At 41.3% G+C, this 17,363-nt stretch overlaps 3 protein-coding genes across 3 annotated transcripts; all 3 read left to right on the top strand.

Annotated features, from left to right (window-relative positions):
- Window positions 1-1,241: 1,241 nt before the first annotated feature.
- Window positions 1,242-2,072, top strand: LOC111450828. Its single transcript, XM_023091119.1, has one exon. The coding sequence runs from the start codon at window positions 1,242-1,244 to the stop codon at window positions 2,070-2,072; it is 831 nt and encodes a 276-aa protein (XP_022946887.1).
- Window positions 2,073-3,803: 1,731 nt separating this feature from the next.
- Window positions 3,804-6,006, top strand: LOC111450252 (nitrate regulatory gene2 protein-like). The gene is made up of 4 exons (XM_023090275.1): window positions 3,804-4,606; window positions 4,691-4,773; window positions 4,861-5,084; window positions 5,160-6,006. Exons 1-4 carry the CDS (start codon window positions 3,889-3,891, stop codon window positions 5,854-5,856), a joined length of 1,722 nt encoding a protein of 573 aa, XP_022946043.1. The 5' UTR covers window positions 3,804-3,888; the 3' UTR covers window positions 5,857-6,006.
- A 3,434-nt stretch (window positions 6,007-9,440) lies between these two features.
- On the top strand, window positions 9,441-15,637 carry LOC111450640 (probable serine/threonine-protein kinase At4g35230). Its single transcript, XM_023090865.1, has 9 exons — window positions 9,441-9,998; window positions 10,085-10,220; window positions 10,310-10,443; window positions 10,531-10,636; window positions 11,956-12,041; window positions 12,161-12,349; window positions 13,425-13,589; window positions 13,667-13,780; window positions 15,107-15,637. The coding sequence occupies exons 1-9, from the start codon at window positions 9,654-9,656 to the stop codon at window positions 15,359-15,361; spliced, it is 1,530 nt and encodes a 509-aa protein (XP_022946633.1). The 5' UTR covers window positions 9,441-9,653; the 3' UTR covers window positions 15,362-15,637.
- The last annotated feature ends 1,726 nt before the right edge of the window (window positions 15,638-17,363 follow it).

Here is a 17,363-nt window from a genome sequence, read left to right as displayed (position 1 = left end):
TTTTGTATTTATTTTTTTTTTTTTTTTTGTAACGACTGATGTCTAAGATTTGGAGTTCAGATTCGACACTTGATTTGAATCTTGGACATGGATTGGTACAAATGGTATCAGAACGGTACCTCTCTCATTAAGATGTGGTTCGGGATGAACCAAAGGTGGAAGTTAGTGGGCATGTGAGAGTCATATAAAACAGGGATACATGGATGAAGTGAGATCAGGTCAGAATGAGAGTGATCTTGAGGATAGGATGACTGAGAAACGTGAACAGGGGTGAGTTCATGTGAGTTTTCATTCTTAGAAGCGAGAAGTAAGTAACGTGAACAGGGGATGCAGAGTGTAACAGTCAAAGCCCACCACTAGCAGATATTGTCAAGTTTGGCCCATTACGTATTATCGTCAGTCTCATAGTTTTAAAAACGCGTTTACGTATTGTTCTCACTGGCACACCGCCCAATATCTAACTCTGATACCATTTATAACAGCCCGACTCCACCGTTAACAGATATTATCCTCTTTGACCCATAGACGCGTTTTAAAACTGTGAGGTTGACGACAATACGTAACAAGTTAAAGCAGACAATATCAGCTAATGATGGGCTTGAACTGTTACACAAAGGAATGTCGAGATCATCAAGTTTCGAATATGAATTACAAATCCTAGACATGGGTCATTATAACTTCAGCCCAATAAACATAAAGAAGATCACTCGACTAATTTAGCACTATTATGTAGATAACAACGAAAAAATGATTCAGTATTAGTCTGAGATAGCTGCTCTTTTACCCACTTGTCCAGTTCTAAGCTCGTTATCCTTATTGTTCTCTCTATTAGAGCTCATAGCTCTAGCCATAAACTATAGCAGCTTAGCAATCAGGTCGGTCTCATTCAAATCAGTTAAGTTATAAGCTCGATAACGAATTTAATATTAATATCGAATCTATCAAACTTTTTATCTCCACAACCATCCACAATCTTTTAAAAAAAACCCAACAAATTCCATCAAATCATATTCTTTTTAGAACGTGCATGAAAAATCACCAAAATAAACGCCCACATGTTGCAGTCTTTACAGCAACAAACAGCCAAACACGCCTTAATCTAACCCCTAACACACCCCATGTGCCCTCGATCTGTCCCTTCTCTACCTTCCACATGCCTCCCTCGCCCCCTTCCCCATATATTTAACACTCCCCAATCCAATCCAGTCCAATTCAATCCCGACGTCAAAGTTCCGATCAGAATGGTGGGTGTTTTCCGGCGATCCCTTTCTTTCCAGCCGGGCTCGGCTGCCGCCTGTCACCCGAACCCCCGAATCTCCCGCCATCTCCGATCCATCAGTTTACCATGCAGATCCCACCCCTTGATCTCTTCCCTCAACGATGAGATCGCCAATCTCAAATCCTGGCCGTCCACCAACCACCGTAACGCCGCTTGGCTATGCAGTGGTCTCAACGCCGTGAAGCTCGTACATGACTATCTCGACGACATACTCCAACTCCCACAATCACGTGAGTCAATATGTCGATTCTCGACATGGGTCGAAAACGTTCTAGAAGACTTCCTTCGATTCATCGACGCGTATGGAATCTTCCAAAGCCTTGTCCTCGCCTTCCGAGAGGAGCATGTGGCGGCGCGTGTGGCCATGCGGAGAAATAACGAGATGAAATTAGACATGTACAAGAAAGCCCGGAAACGAATGGGGAAAGAAACGACTAAATTGGGTTCGGTTGTTCGAGTTGGAACGGTGACGGCGGTTCCTGAGGAGGAGCTCGCGGTGGCGATTAAGGGTGTGATGGAGGTGACGGGGATGGTTTCGGTGGTGATGTTCGAGGGGATCGGGACGTCGTTGGGATGGAGACGGAATAGGTGGATGAGGAAGGGGAAGAAGGTGGAGAATGGGATATTGGAGTTCATGGAAGTGAGTAACAATGGCGATAATGAAGTGAAGGTGAGGATGGAGAAGATGAAGGATTTGGAGGAGTGGATTGAAAGCATTGAGAATGTGACTGAAAAGCTCTTAAGAACTTTGATGAACACTAGGGTTTCTATACTCAATGCTCTCTCGCATTAACTATTCTTTTTGTTACATACATATCATTTTTCTTACTATTATAAACAAAAGGGTATTTCAGTCTTTTTTGCCACGAAACGGGTTCGTCGGGATAGACCTTTGTCGAAGCAGTTACCATTTTGTAACCTAAAGATAAGCTCGATTGAGACGTTTATGTCGATGCGAGCGTAAAGCGTCAAGTGAAAGCTACTCACTAATTTCTATACTGACTAGTTCGAATGTGCCACCCAGACGTTATGATACGGGAAAAAAATCAATCTCCTAAGCATGACGCATGACACGTGTGTAGTCATGTTTAAATTATTTCCATAAATGCTTATTTACAACGTTTTGAGAGCGTGCGTGTGACATTTGGCATTCAAGTGTTAACAAAATTTGATCAATCTAACCTAACTTGTATAGTTTGGGTTAGTTCGGGTTAGGTTGAGTTGGATTATGAACTTATTTTATGTTGGCTTTAGCGACAATTTCATTCAGGCGAGACTCCATAAGCCTTATTCTCATCAAGAACTTTATTCATGTAGAGCAACTGGTTTTCGATCTTTACCAATCGATTAGTTTGGAATTTTCCTAGTTGTTTTGCAGCAAACATGTTTGATTACTACAATCGAAGGAGTCAACTCAGCTTTGATACCACTTGTCACAATCGCACTCTTGTGGCAGCGGGACAACGATTGTGCGACACTTGTTCTAACCTAGCAAGCAAGTCAACCATGTGAAAGTTAGACTTTACAGACAATCTTGAAGTATGATTGAGCCTTGGGTCACGTATGAGAGAAATATTTAAAAAAATTTAAGCACAATTTTGATAGAACTCAAATAGGATGATGTAACAACCCAAGCCCACCATTAGCAGATATTGTTCGCTTTGACCCGTTATGTATCACTGTCAACCTCACGATTTTAAAACGCATCTACTAAGGGGAGGTTTCCACACCGATGTGGGATCTCACAATCCACCCCCATTAGGGGCCTAGCGTGCTCGTTGGCACATCGCACGCTGTCTGGTTCTAATACTATTTATAACAGCCCAAGCTCACCGCTAGCAGATTTTGTCTGTTTTGGTTTCGATTAGATCCCATATAATACATTTTTGGACATTTGAACCCTAGTAAGTGGAAACATGATTTTGATGAATGATCATACATTCGTATCGATACGACAAAAACAGTAAAAACCTAACTACATATAAAAGCAAGTAAAAAGGGTTTGAAACGAGCACTCTATTGCTCCATCATATCTTATATGATTGCCCATTGACACAATAATAATGGGCAACACAATAGCATCAGACAGTAAAAAGGTAAAAAAAACATATACTCTCCACCCCTCCATGCTTCCACTTCTAACCTTAAAAACACACAACAATTTAAAACCAAAAAGTAAACCAATCCCACTCCCACTCATTAAAAAGAAAAAAAAATCTCTTCTTTTTAGGCAGTAAAATGACCATGCTATCCTTTTAATTCAAATTCCAATTATGCTCTCCTTTTTACCTTTTTTACCTTTTTACCTCTCCAAAACCAAAACGCTCCAAATTTTATTATGCTAATCCAACGGCTCCCTTATTCATTTTTACTGTTACGCCTTATTTCCATTTTAGGGGCTGAATGGAAATTCCCCAATTTTAAAAACCAAAAAATCTAGGGACCACTCTGCAAATAAAAAAGAGACGTTATGCGAATCCCGCCAACATTCCCTTTCTTCCCATTAATTGTCCCATAAAACTCCAGCGTTGGAATTCCGATTCCTTTTGTAACTGCGTTTCTCTGCCGTTTGAGATTTCGCAATTTTCCGGCGACGGCCATCTCCGGCGATGGGCTGCGCTTCCTCCAAGCTCGACAATCTTCCGGCGGTGGCTCTTTGCCGTGACCGCTGCAAATTCCTTGACCAAGCTCTCGTTTTTACCCATTCCCTTATTGATTCCCACTCTGCTTATGCTGATTCACTCAACAAAGTCGCCTCAGCTCTCCGCCGTTTGTTTGACCAAGATGGTGAAAGCTGCGGCGGCGGCGGTGGCGATTTGAAATGTCCTCCTCCGCCGTCTGCCGCTACTTCATCGGAGCGATCTGATTCTGATTCTGATTCCGACTCCGATTCGGAATCGGACGATGAAGAAGATGGGTGTTTTACACAAGAGAAACCACGATCTCCCCAGATCGGAAATTTAATGTTCTCGAATTACGATTCGGCGAGGGGACAACCACCGCCGCCGCCGCCGACTGGCTCATCGTGGGATTTCTTCAATTTCTTCGAAACCTACGAGAGATACGAACAACCCAATTTCAATTGGGACCCAGATCAAAAACCAGGAACAACAAGAGTTGTAACGAACAAGAAGAAGAAGCAGAAGAAACCGCCGGTGGTGGCTCCGCCGGAGAAATTAAACCAACCGGAAAAGAAAATTGATGAATCAAAAATGGGTGTCGTGGATTTAATGACAGAAATCAAGGGTTCGTTTGAAAAAGCGTCTGAATCAAGCAATTCCATTTCCAAGCTGCTTTCCTATGGCCAAAGAATGAGTTTCTGCAAAGGTATCGCCTTTCTTCTTCTCCTCTGTAATTTCCTCTGTTTTTCATGCTTTGATTGATTTCTTGTTTCCATCCATGGCGGCTAAGATTCAAGAACAAGCTCTCGAGGGCTGCTATCTACCTTGAAGAAGCTCTGTGTTTGGGAGCAGAAACTGTACCTGGAAGTGAAGGTTGTTCTTTTTTAACTAATGGGTTTCATTTGATTCCGCCATTTTTATGAAGCTCTGTTTCTGAGATTGTTTATGAATTGGGTTTAGGGTTTAGAGAGATTGCGTATGATTCTTGAAAAGAAATGCCGGCAGCTGAAGAATTTGGTGGAGAAGAACGCCGATGATCGGAAAATTGATTCTGTTCGTAGCTCGATCAGAAATTTATCGATCAAATTGAATGTTTCGATTCAGGTGGTTGATCGGATTTCGATCACCATTAGTAAGCTGAGGGATGAAGAATTTTTGGCAGAAATGAATGAATTGATTCATGGGTATGGATAATATTTAAATTTTGAGCCTAAAATCATTGTCTTTTTTAATTTCATTATTGTTCTTCGTGTTCATAGATTACAGAGCATGTGGAAAGCCATGTCGGAAGCTCACAAGCAGCAAACCCAGGCATTAACGGACGCCAAACCCTTCGAATCAGTCCTCAACGGCGCCTTGGACGACGCCCATCTGGAAGCCGCCATGGATTTAAAGCTCGAACTCGAGAATTGGAGATCAAATTTCGTGAACTTAATCGCCACGCAAAAGGATTGCATCAAAGCGCTCAACGGTTGGCTACTCCGGTGTCTATTACACGAACCCGAGCCGGAAGAAACCCCGAATGGCGGCTGTCCGCCGCCATTCTCTCCGGCGAGAATCGGTGCTCCTCCTGTATTCGTAATAGCGTACCTCTGGTCCGACACGGCCGAGAAATTCTCCGACAAGGATGTCTCTGAGGCTATACAGGGGGTGGTGTCGAAGTTGGACGAGGCGCTGGAGCAGCAGAGTTGGGATTTGCAGAGATTGGCGTTGGGGAACAGAGATTTGGAGAAGAAGATTAAGGCGAAGAAGATGAATCAAGAAATTGAGGAGAAGACAACGGCGGCGGTGGCGGCGGGGACTGTGCATAAAGTGGGTAAGTTTAATGGGTGTGAGATTCAACAGGGGGTGAGGCAGGTTCTTGTGGGGTTGACGAGGTTTTGTGGGGACTCCATTACAGCATACGAGGAGCTCTGTTCTTCAGCCATAGCTCAGAGCCAGCCAGGTCCGCCATAGCTTCAAGCTTCTTCAAGCATTCAATTCATTCTTCACCGTTTTTTTTTTTTTTTTTTTTGGTGGATTCATTCAAATGATTCGTTTATTGTATTTAATTCTTTATGGGTTTATGATTAATTGGTAGCATTGATTGATTATGATTTTGGGTGAGCCATGAATCGAGTAAATATAGATCCATTTCCTGTTGGTTGCTTAAATTTTGAACCAAACGGCTCTTTGATTGGGCACATTTAAGGGCTCATTTGGGAGACGTTTAGAAAGGCTTAGGGTTCCCGGGTTAGCCAACTATTGTTCATGGCTTGTTACAGAGGTTTCCACATTCTTGTAAGAAATGTAGGATCCACAATTCACCTCCTTAGGAGCCAGCGATATAGGTTTCCACACCCTAATAGGGAATATAGGATCTCACAATCCACCTCCTTAGGGGCTGTCTCCGTTGGCACACTGCCCACAAACTGGCTTTGTGAGCCTCAAAGTTTTTAAAACGCGTTGGCTTGTTCTAGAAATTTCCACACCCTTATAAGAAACGTGGGATCTCACAATCCACCAGCTAGGGGCCCGCCCACAATTGGCTTCGTCGGCCTGAAGGTTTTTAAAATGCATTGGCTTGTTCCAGAGGTTTCTGAATGTGGGATCTCACAATCCACCCTCTTAGACCCTAACGTCCTTGCTCGTACACCGCCCACAACCTGGCTCTATTAGCCTCAAGGTTTTTAAAATAAGTTGGCTTATTCTAGAGGTTTCCACGCCCTTTTTAAGAAACGTGGGATCTCACAATCCACCTCTTAGGGGCTAGCGTCCCTATTGGCACACCGCCCACAACTGGATTCGTTAGCCTCAAGGTTTTTAAAACGTGTTGGCTTGTTCTAGAGATTTTCACACCTTTATAAGAAACGTGGGATCTCACACCCCACCCCTTAGGGTCCAGCATCTCCATTGGCACACCGCCCACAACCTACCTCTAATGCCATTTGTCATTTATAACGGCCCAAACGTAGATAATATCTTATTTTGGGGCTTTTCCTCTTGGGTTTCCTCTCAAGGTTTTAAAATGTGTATATTAAAGATATTTATATGGACCAATAACCTGACCAACTCGAACTATCCAATCTAAATCATAAATTTTGGTTGGGTTGAATTTTTGAAAAATTAAAAATTCGGGTTGGTCAGTGGGTTGACACTTTTTTGGTCGGATCCAAAAAATAGGGTTACAACGAAATCCAACTCTATCATACTTTTAAATTATTATGAATATTAAGAATATTTAACTTTTGTGACCGATATGAGTGATACATTTTCTTTGTTGGGTTTGGGTTGAGTTGACTTTTTGGAAAATTAAAAATTCGGGTCGGTTCGTAAGTTGACATTTTCTTGGTCAGATCCCGAAAACAGGGTTACAACCCAATCCAACTCTATTCTACTTTTAAGATCACTATGAAAATTAAGAATATTTGACGTTTGTAACTGATGTCAGTGATTTTTCGTGACTTGTGAATTCTTAATATTTAAAATTTATGAGATTTTAGTTATTAAGTTGATAAATATGATTTTAAAAAAAAAATCAAACAATCCAACTCAACCCGAAAATAAAGAATTTAGTTGTTAACTCTATTCAGATTGTTCGGGCCACTAATCGAACGAATCTATAATTTTAAGTTGGTCCAAATAATTTTAATCGCACGTACCTTTAAAAAAATAAATATTAGATGTTTAATTATTCTCTAACAACGATAGTCTTTTAATAATAATAAAAAAAGCATTTTAAAGATATAAATATTTGCAAATTGGTACGTAATGGTATTCCATGATTCATGAGATAAAGATATTTATTAATAATAATATGATAGCTATCATATTTTAATAGGTTCTAAGGACAACCAATTCATTAAATACATAATCTCTTTCATAAATATTAATAATTCTACCATTTTTATTATAAAAAAAAAAACTTTATTTGTAGCTGTATTATTAAAATATATAGAATTTTTTAAAAAAATCAAATTATTTATTTAGAATTATAATTCAAGTGAGGTGAGATTTTCAAAACATTTATTTATTTATTTGCATAGAAATTTAGTTTTTTTTAATTGAAAATTAAAAAAATTTAAAAAGTTTATGCAGACATGTTTTTTTAAGGAATACCGTTGTAATAGCTCAAGTTCACTCTCTAATACATGTTAACTTTTTCGGATTTTAGTTACGCGTAAGTCTAAGTCTAGTAAATATTGTACTATTTGGACTTTTCTTCTGCCCAAGCTCATGCGTAGCATATACTGTGCTCTTTGGGCTTTTTTTTTCGGACTTCGGTTTTAAAAAAATGCGTCTTTTGGGCTTTCCGTCCGTCCAAGCTCACGTTTAGCAGATATGTCCTTTTTGGGTTTTTTCTTTTGAACTTCCCTTCAAGATTTTTAAAAAAATGTGTCTTTTGGGCTTCTGTTCGCCCAAGCTCATGTCCACCAGATATATCATCTTTGGGTTTTTTCTTTTGAGCTTCCCCTCAAGGTTTTTAAAACCGTCTTTTGGACTTTTCTTTCCCTCTGCCCAAACCTAGCCTAACAGATATTGTTCTCTTTGAGCTTCCTCTTGAGGTTTTTAAAACGTGTATGTTTAGGAGAAGTTTCCACACTCTAATAAATATTGATTTGTGGATCTCACAATCCACCCTGTTCGGTGTCCAGCATCCTTATTGGTACACCGCCGGTTGTCTACCCCCTTCGGGGTTCAATCTTTGTCCTCTTTAAGCTTTCCCTTTTCCTCTGTCTCCAACATATACTGTTCTCTTTAGGCTTTCCTTATCGAACTTCCTCTCAAGATTATTAAAACGCATTTGCCAGGGAGAGGTTTTCAAGTTTTATTTCCATCTCCAACCAACATGTGATCTCACAGTAGTTTCTAATATTGGTTTAAATTTTTAACTTTATATATACTAAATCATTCATACATTTAATTATTTAAAAAATTTAAAATTTTATTAGACATAAAATAAAAAATTTAAATTCTATTAAATACTAGGGTGTACATTCAACCCGACAACCTGGACCAACCCAACCCGAACTATAAAGGTTGGGTTGGATTAGCATTTCGGGTAGGGTTGGGTCCATTTTGTCTGAACCCGAACTGAATCAGTTCTGTTTCGAGTTCATGGGTAAAACCTTCGGGTTTGACCCGAGCCAAATAAAAATAGATAAAATATATTGAGAATTTTTCACGATTAAAACATTTAATTTAATTTTGTACACTAAAAAAAGACAAAATTCAAAATTATTTATAATTGTTTGAGCAGATAATTAATTATAATTATTTTATAAAATTTTAAAAAAAGGACATTTCGATTTCCAATAACTATAATAATAAAATAGGTAGGAACAGAGGCCGGAGCATTATTATTCATCATTTATAATTATTTATAATTTAAATAACAATAATAATAATTCATAATTTTGTGGAAAATATAATTTAATAACAAAAATTAAAAAATGACAACGGACGTGACAGTACAGCGCGAGAAACAAAAAAGAGACGTTATCCGAAATTACCAAATTACCCCTCCCCGACTCAAAAAAGACAACTCAATGCGAGGAGGAAGCTGAGAGAAAAACAGAGGTCCTGTCAGTGCCCAGCCATGGAAAATCAACCCAAGAAAATTAAAAAATAGGGAAAAAACCAGAAGAGAGAGAGAGGGTAAGAGAGAGAGAGAGAGTGGAGCTTTCAAGTAAACGGCGGAGCTGTATGAGGTTTTTCTAGTTAAACGGCGGAGCTGGTGGAGGTGGGCGGCGGATTGAGTGGACGAGTCAGTCATGGGCTGCTGTGGATCGTCCTTACAGAGGGCTCACAGTCTAGGAGGCACAAACAATCATGCCCCTCTTCCCCAAAACAATTCCCAATCACATCCTTCTAATGGCTCTTCTGATCCTGCAGCCGGCTACGGCGGCAGCGGCGGCGTCCCTGCTTTCTCCGAGTTCTCCTTCGCCGACCTCAAGGCTGCTACCAACAATTTCAGCTCGGATTACATCGTTTCCGAGAGCGGCGAGAAAGCCCCCAATGTCGTTTACAAAGGTCGGCTTCAAAACCAGAGCAATCGCCGCTGGATCGCCGTCAAGAAGTTCACTAAGTTAGCTTGGCCCGACCCCAAACAGTTCGCTGTACTAATCCTTGAAACCCATTTCTCCATTTTTCTCGATTACATTCCATTGTTGATTTCTTGTATGATTTTGATCGGTTTCTTTAGGAGGAAGCATCAGGGGTGGGTAAATTGCGGCATAAAAGGCTGGCGAATCTTATTGGGTATTGCTGTGAAGGCGATGAGAGGCTTCTTATTGCGGAGTATATGCCCAATGACACCCTCGCAAAGCATCTGTTCCATTGTATGTTGTTATAATTTATGAGATTAAGATCTTTGTTCTTGGTTATTAGCTCATGGTGTGGTGATATCCATTTTGGGTTTACTTGACAGGGGAGAATCAGACGATTGAGTGGGCTATGAGATTGAGAGTTGCTTTACATATGGCTAAGGCACTAGATTACTGTAGCTCTCAGGAACGTCCATTGTATCATGATTTGAATGCGTATAGAGTTCTATTTGATGAGGTGATGCTACAATGGGTTTTGTATATGGTCATGTTTTGTCTGAATGAGAGCTGAATTATGGTTTGCTGATGGGTTTTGTTTTGACAGAATGGTGATCCTCGACTTTCTTGTTTTGGATTGATGAAGAACAGCCGGGATGGTAAAAGTTATAGCACTAATCTTGCCTATACTCCACCTGAATATTTAAGAAATGGTATGTGTTCTTGTTTGTATTCGTTCATGTTAGCTACATTGTGAGTTCCCACGTTGATTGGAGAGAGGAACGAGTGTCAGCGACGACGCTGGGCTTTGAACGGGGACGAACTTTTTATAAGGGTGTGGAAACCTCTCCCTAGGAGACATGTTATGTTTTTGAAACTGTGAGGGGAAACCTGAAAGGGAAAGAACAAAGAGGACAGTATCTGCTAGCGGTTGGCTTGAGCTGTTACAAATAGTATCAGCGCCAGACATGGGGAGTTGTGCTAGTGAGGACGTTAGGCCCCGAAGGGGTGGATTGTGAGATCCCACATCGATTGGAGAGAGAGGACGCTGGGCTTCAAAGGGGATGAAATTTATAAGGGTGTGGAAACCTCTCCCTAGTAGACGCGTTTAAAAAATCTTGAGTGGAAGTCTGAAGGGAAAAACTCAGAGAGGGCAATATCTAGTTGCGGTAGGCTTAGGCTCTTACAAATGGTGTCAGAGCCAAACACTGGGCTGTATGGTAGCGAGGACGCTAAGTCCCAAAGCGGGGTGGATTGTAGATTCCACATCGATTGGAGAGAGAAACGAGTGTTAGTGAGGATGCTGGGTCTCGAAAGCGGATGAATTTTATAAGGGTGTGAAAACCTCTCCATACCAGACTTGTTTTAAAAACCTTGAGGGGAAACTTGAAAGACAAAGCGTAAAGAGGACAATATCCGGTAGGCTTGGGCTCTTACACATGGTATCAGAGCCAGACACGGGGCGATGTGCCAACGAGGACGCTAGGTCCCGAAGGAGGTGGATTGTGAAATCCCACATCGATTGGAGAGAGAAACAAGTGTTAATGAGGACGCTGAGTCTCGAAGGGGGATGAATTTTATAAGGGTGTAAAAACCTCTCCCTAACGTACTTGTTTTAAAAACCTAAACTTGAAAGGGAAAACCGAAAGAGGACAATATCTGTTAGTGGTGGTAGGCTTGGGCTCTTACAAATGGTATCAGAGCCAGACACTGGGCGGTGTGCCAGCGAGGACGCTAGGTCCCGAAAAGGGTGGATTGTGAGATCCCACATCGATTGGAGAGAGAAACGAGTGTCAACGAGAACGCTGGGTCTCAAAGGGGGATGAATTTTGTAAGGGTGTGAAAACCTCTCCCTAGCGGACGTGTTTTAAAAACTTTGAGGGGAAACTTGAAAGGGAAAGTCCAAATAGGACGATATCTACCTGCGATGGGCTTGGGCTATTACACACATTCGGGCGGCTTCCTCGAATATTTTATCATTCATTGGGAGAAGAACTTCGATTTTACTCATGTATGTGGTTGTTTGTTACAGGACGAGTGACTGCAGAAAGTGTTATCTTTAGCTTTGGAACAGTGCTCTTAGATCTACTAAGTGGCAAGCACATCCCTCCTAGTCATGTAAGTGTTTGATTCTTGTAACCCACGTAGCTTTTATTGGTCAAAGGGCAATGGAACTTTTTTGAAGCTAATAAATCATTTGCTATGACAAGAATTAATATGTGCAATGTTATGTGCAGGCACTCGATATGATACGAGGCAAAAACATTATTCTTTTAATGGATTCGCATTTGGAGGGTAACTTTTCAACTGCGGAGGCAACTGTCGTTTTTGATCTTGCTTCACGATGCTTACAATATGAACCTCGGGATCGGCCAAATACTAAGGACCTTGTTGCAACCCTCGAACCCTTACAAAATAAACCTGATGTAAGCAACCATGTTATTAGCTTGTATTTGATATTCATTTCTGTGAGATCCCATGTCCGTTGGAGAGGGGAACGAAGCATTCCTTATAAGAGCGTGGAAACCTCTCTCTACCAGACGTGTTTTAAAACCTTGAGAGGAAACCTAGAAGGGAAAGGCTAAAGAGGACAATATCTACTGGCGGTGGGCTTGGGCTGTTACAAATGGTATCAGAGTCAGATACTGGGCGGCGTGCCAACGAGGATGTTGGGGGTCCCCAAGGGGATGGATTGTGAGATCCCACGTCTGGCAGTGGGTTTGGGCTGTTACAAACGGTATCAGAGTCAGACACCGGGCGGTGTGCCAACGAGGATGTTGGGGGTCCCCAAGGGGGTGGATTGTGAGATCCCACATCGGTTGGAAAGGGGAACGAAGCATTCCTTATGAGGTTGTGGAAACCCCTCTCCCTACCAGACGCATTTTAAAACCTTGAGATAAATCCTAGAAGGGAAAACTCAAAGAGTATAATATCTGTTAGCGGTGGGTTTGGGCGGTTACAAATGGTATAGAGTCAGACACCAGGCAGTGTGCCAACGAGGACGCTGGGCCCCTAAGGAGATGGATTGTGAGATCCCATATCGGTTGGAGAAGGGAACAAAACATTCCTTATTAGGGTGTAGAAACCTCTCCCTACTAGATGGGTTTTAAAACCTCGAAGGGAAATCCAGAACGGAAAGTCCAAAGAGGACAATATCTGCTAGTGGTGGGCTCGGATTGTTACAAATGGTATCAGAGCTAGGAGAGCTTGGGCTATTACAAATGGTATCAGAGCCATACATCGGGCGGTGAGCTAGCAAGGATGCTGGTCTTAAGGGGGGTGGATTCTACATCAGTTGGAGAGGGGAACGAAGCATTCCGATAAGAGTGTGGAAACCTCTCCCTACCAGACTCGTTTTAAAACCTTGAGGGGTAACCCAGAAGGAAAAGCTCAAAGAGGACAATATCTACTAGCGGCCTCGATTCTTTTGTCTCGTTCGGTGCCTTCAAGTAGTGCATTGGCCAATGGTCTAAGCTTAAAAGACATGTCTTGAGATTGCAGGTTCCATCTTATGTGATGCTAGGAATTCCAAAGCATGAGGAAGCGCCTCTAACGCCACAACATCCTCTCACTCCAATGGGCGATGCTTGTACGAGGATGGATCTCACTGCTATCCATCAGATTTTGGTAATGACACACTACAAAGACGACGAAGGAACAAACGAGGTAAAGTCATTGTGATTCTTAAACAAATGTTGTTATTTTCTGTATGATATGTTTAAATTTCTAGAATTCTTTTCCAGTTGTCTTTCCAAGAATGGACTCAACAAATGAGAGACATGTTGGAGGCAAGGAAGCGTGGGGACTTGGCATTTCGTGACAAGGATTTTAAAACAGCAATTGACTGTTATTCTCAGGTACCATTTGGATTTCTTCTCTTTCAACTGCCACAAAATCACATTTGTTTACTTTTGGTCGGATGTTTGGTTGGATGTTAGCATCTAGTTCGAGTCCTATGTTGTAACCACCCCAAACCCACCGCTAGCGGATATTGTCCTATTTGTGATTTTCCTTTTGGGGTTCTCTTTAAAATGAGCTAGTGAGAGGTGTCCACACCCTTATAAAGAATGTTTCGTTCTCCTCTCTAACTGATGTGGGATCTCACAATCCACCCCTTTGGAGCCAAGCATCCTCGTTGACACTCATTCCCTTTCTCTAATCGATGTGGGACCTCCTAATCTACCCATTTTTGGGCCCAGCATCTTTGTTGGCACACCGCCTCGTGTCCACTCCCCTTTGGGGCTCAGCCTTCTTGCTGGCATATCTCTCGGTGTCTGGCTCTGATACCATTTGGATTAGCCCAAGCCCACCTGGCTTTGATACCACTTGTAACGGCCCAAGCCCACCTGGCTCTGATACCATTTGTAACGGCCCAAGCCCACTTGGCTCTGATACCATTTGTAACAGCTCGAGCTCACCGTTAGCATATATTGTCCTCTTTGGCTTTCCCTTTCAAGGTTCTCCTCGAGGTTTTTAAAATGCGTTTGCTAGGGAGAGGTGTCCACACCCTTATAAAGAATGTTTCGTGCCCCTCCAATCAATGTGGGATCTCACAATCCATCCCTTTGGAGTCGAGTGTCCTCGCTAACACTCATTCTCTTTCTCCAATCGATGTGGGCCTCCCCAATCCACCCCCTTTTGGGGGCCTAGGATCCTTGCTGGCACATTGCCTCGTGTTCACCCATTTGGGGCCTAGCCTCTTCACTGGCACATCACCCGGTGTCTGGCTCTAATACCATTTATAACAGCTCAAGCCTGTTGGATGATGGAAGTCCCACATCGGCTAATTTAGGGAACGAACATGGGTTTATAAGTGAGGAATACTAACTCCATTGGTATGAGGCCTTTTGGGGAAACCCAAAGCAAAGCCATGAGAGCTTATGCTCAAAGTGGACAATATCATACCATTGTGGAGAGTCGTGTTCGTCTAACAAAGCCCACTACTAGCAGATAGTCCTCTTTTGGGCTTTCCCTCAAGGTTTTTAAAACACCTCTGCTAGGGAGAGGGAGAGGTGTCCACACCCTTATAAAAAATGCTTCGTTCTCTTCTTCATTCGATGCGGGATCTCACATACGTAATCAACTAGTTGCTCTCGATGTTTGTTTTGGTTATGAATGAATTGAAAGAATTGTTCTTGTTGAAGACTAAAACAAGAAGTAACTATGATCTACACAATCTGCAGTTCATTGATGTTGGCACCATGGTTTCTCCCACTGTTTATGCACGACGGAGCCTATGTTATCTTCTTTGTGACCAACCCGACGCTGCTCTTCGAGACGCGATGCAAGCCCAATGTGTTTACCCCGATTGGTCGACTTCATTTTACATGCAGGCCGTTGCGCTTGCCAAGCTAGATATGCACAAGGACGCAGCCGACATGTTGAACGAGGCTGCTGCATTAGAAGAGAAACGACAAAAAGGCGGCCGAGGATCTTGAGAATCGACCCGCTGTAAGTGTCGTCGTCCTTCCTGTGTTGTGTTCCTGGTCTGTGGCTTGCTGCTGTTGATAGTTTTTGAAACTGGAACATAACATGGAGTTGCACTTAAAATGGAAAGTTACTAAATACGATCATAAAATCAAATTTGTAAGATAGAAAGGAACTGATGTCTTCTCAATAATTGTGTTATTTTTTTTTCTTTTTAAATTGGGAAATAATTTCTTGGTTCTATTTATGTATAAGCTTAATACAACATATTTTAATTCTTGGGTGTGCATAATTGTGCCACGAAGAAATCGAGCTCGTATTATTATTACTCGTGATAGCAACATTATCTTAAGATCAATAGGAAAATGTTCGTTTTGAAGACAATATTACTAATAAGATTGTAATCCATGATTCTCTTACGTTTGGAGAGGTTTCCACACTCTTATAAGAAATACAGAAAGCCTCTCCAATCGACGTGGGATCTCATAGTCCCATCCCTCTTAGGGGTCAGTGTCCTTGTTGGCACACCGCTCGGTAACGGCCCAAATTCATTACTAACATATATTTTTCTCTTTGGACTTTCCCTCAAGATTTTAAAACCCGTTTATTAGAGAGATGTTTCCACACACTTATTAGGAATGTTTCGCTATTCTTTCGAATTGACGAGGGATTTCACAGAACTATTGTGAGTAAAATTAAATCCTAAATAAAAATGGATTATGAAAAAGCTATGAAGAAAGCCAAGGAGTTGAACCTCGGTTGACTATGCTCTAGTGACCCGAAGCCAGATGTGAAGTCACCATACTCGAGCAGACCATTCCCTAGTGATTCAAGGTCTAAATCGGGCCCATGAGGTCAACTCTTTATTTAGGACAAGCTGTCTAGTCTAGATAAACAATGGTTAAAATCGAAATAAGAAGAGGAAAAACTAAGTGTAGAAACTCTCATCGGTGATCAAATTCGATATAAATGGAAAGAAGAGACTCACACATGAGCTATGCTATAACTATTCTAATTCTTGCTATACTAACATAATCCCGAATCTGACTTAGACATCACAGTGTGTTTGGCAAGAAACACACCATTTTGCAAGTATTATTACTCATCCATATCATAATTCGTTACGCTGTGTACGTATAAATGAAAGTTAAGTTTATGAAATAATAAATGTATGACCTGAGGTCAACTCTAAGATCGGGCCCATGAGGTCAACTTTTTTTTTTTTTTTTTTTTGTCACATGCATTAGGATACTTCCCCATTACGACGAGTATGGACGTGTACATTATTATGTCTATGTACGTCGTGTTATTATGCAGACTCCTTTTCCTCTATGACTCTGACAACATGAGCCTACGTGAGCTAAAGGGCTAGCCCAAGAGTACGTATACGATTGCCCGGTGGGTCTATGTGCGCATACATGACCCGTGTGTAAAGAAGTACTACACATCCAATTTTAGCTCAAACGGGAAAGTAGAGTTCAAGTCATGAAATGTTTTTATGAAAGAATAGGTCCCTCTATGATTACTTGCGTATGCATTTTCCGACCCAATAGTAAAGTTACTTACTGAGTATTTTTTAAAATACTCAAGTCATGTGCTACTCTTATTTTTCAACTAAGGCACCCCTGTACGAACTACGACATCACAATGACGACTACGGGACCAAAACTAGGGCAATACATTCACGACGTTTATCTTTCATAGCCCTTAGGTTAAATTTGGGCAAATACTTCAATTTCTTAATTTTATTTAAATTCGTGTTATTTATTTTCCGCCACATTATCTTTCATGACTTTTTTATGAACGTGTAAGTTCACGGCCTCATTATAGATATGTTATGCATGTAGTAGTGTCCACTGTCATGCCTCATTTATGCCTCGTCATTTTCTCATTTATCTTTATTTTCGAAAAATATCTCTTAATTTTTCTAAACTTTGGAATAGTCTTTATAAGTTTATTTAATGATATTCTTTAGGAACATCAATAATCTCTTAATTACTTGCTTACTATTAT

The sequence above is a fragment of the Cucurbita moschata genome, unplaced genomic scaffold, assembly GCF_002738365.1.
Source record: "Cucurbita moschata cultivar Rifu unplaced genomic scaffold, Cmos_1.0 Cmo_Scf00012, whole genome shotgun sequence".
In the NCBI taxonomy this organism is placed as follows: domain Eukaryota; kingdom Viridiplantae; phylum Streptophyta; class Magnoliopsida; order Cucurbitales; family Cucurbitaceae; genus Cucurbita; species Cucurbita moschata.
The sequence above is the reverse complement of the archived record's forward strand: the minus strand, read 5'-3'. Positions and strand labels throughout refer to the sequence as shown.

Coding starts and splice junctions, on each gene's coding strand:
- LOC111450640 (XM_023090865.1), top strand. CDS start 9,654: ATGGGCTGCTGTGGATCGTCCTTACAGAGGGCTCACAGTCTAGGAGGC. Junction 10,221..10,309: donor CGCAAAGCATCTGTTCCATT/GTATGTTGTTAT, acceptor TTTACTTGACAG/GGGAGAATCAGACGATTGAG. Junction 13,781..15,106: donor CAATTGACTGTTATTCTCAG/GTACCATTTGGA, acceptor CACAATCTGCAG/TTCATTGATGTTGGCACCAT.
- LOC111450828 (XM_023091119.1), top strand. CDS start 1,242: ATGGTGGGTGTTTTCCGGCGATCCCTTTCTTTCCAGCCGGGCTCGGCT.
- LOC111450252 (XM_023090275.1), top strand. CDS start 3,889: ATGGGCTGCGCTTCCTCCAAGCTCGACAATCTTCCGGCGGTGGCTCTT. Junction 4,607..4,690: donor AAGAATGAGTTTCTGCAAAG/GTATCGCCTTTC, acceptor ATGGCGGCTAAG/ATTCAAGAACAAGCTCTCGA. Junction 5,085..5,159: donor ATGAATGAATTGATTCATGG/GTATGGATAATA, acceptor TCGTGTTCATAG/ATTACAGAGCATGTGGAAAG.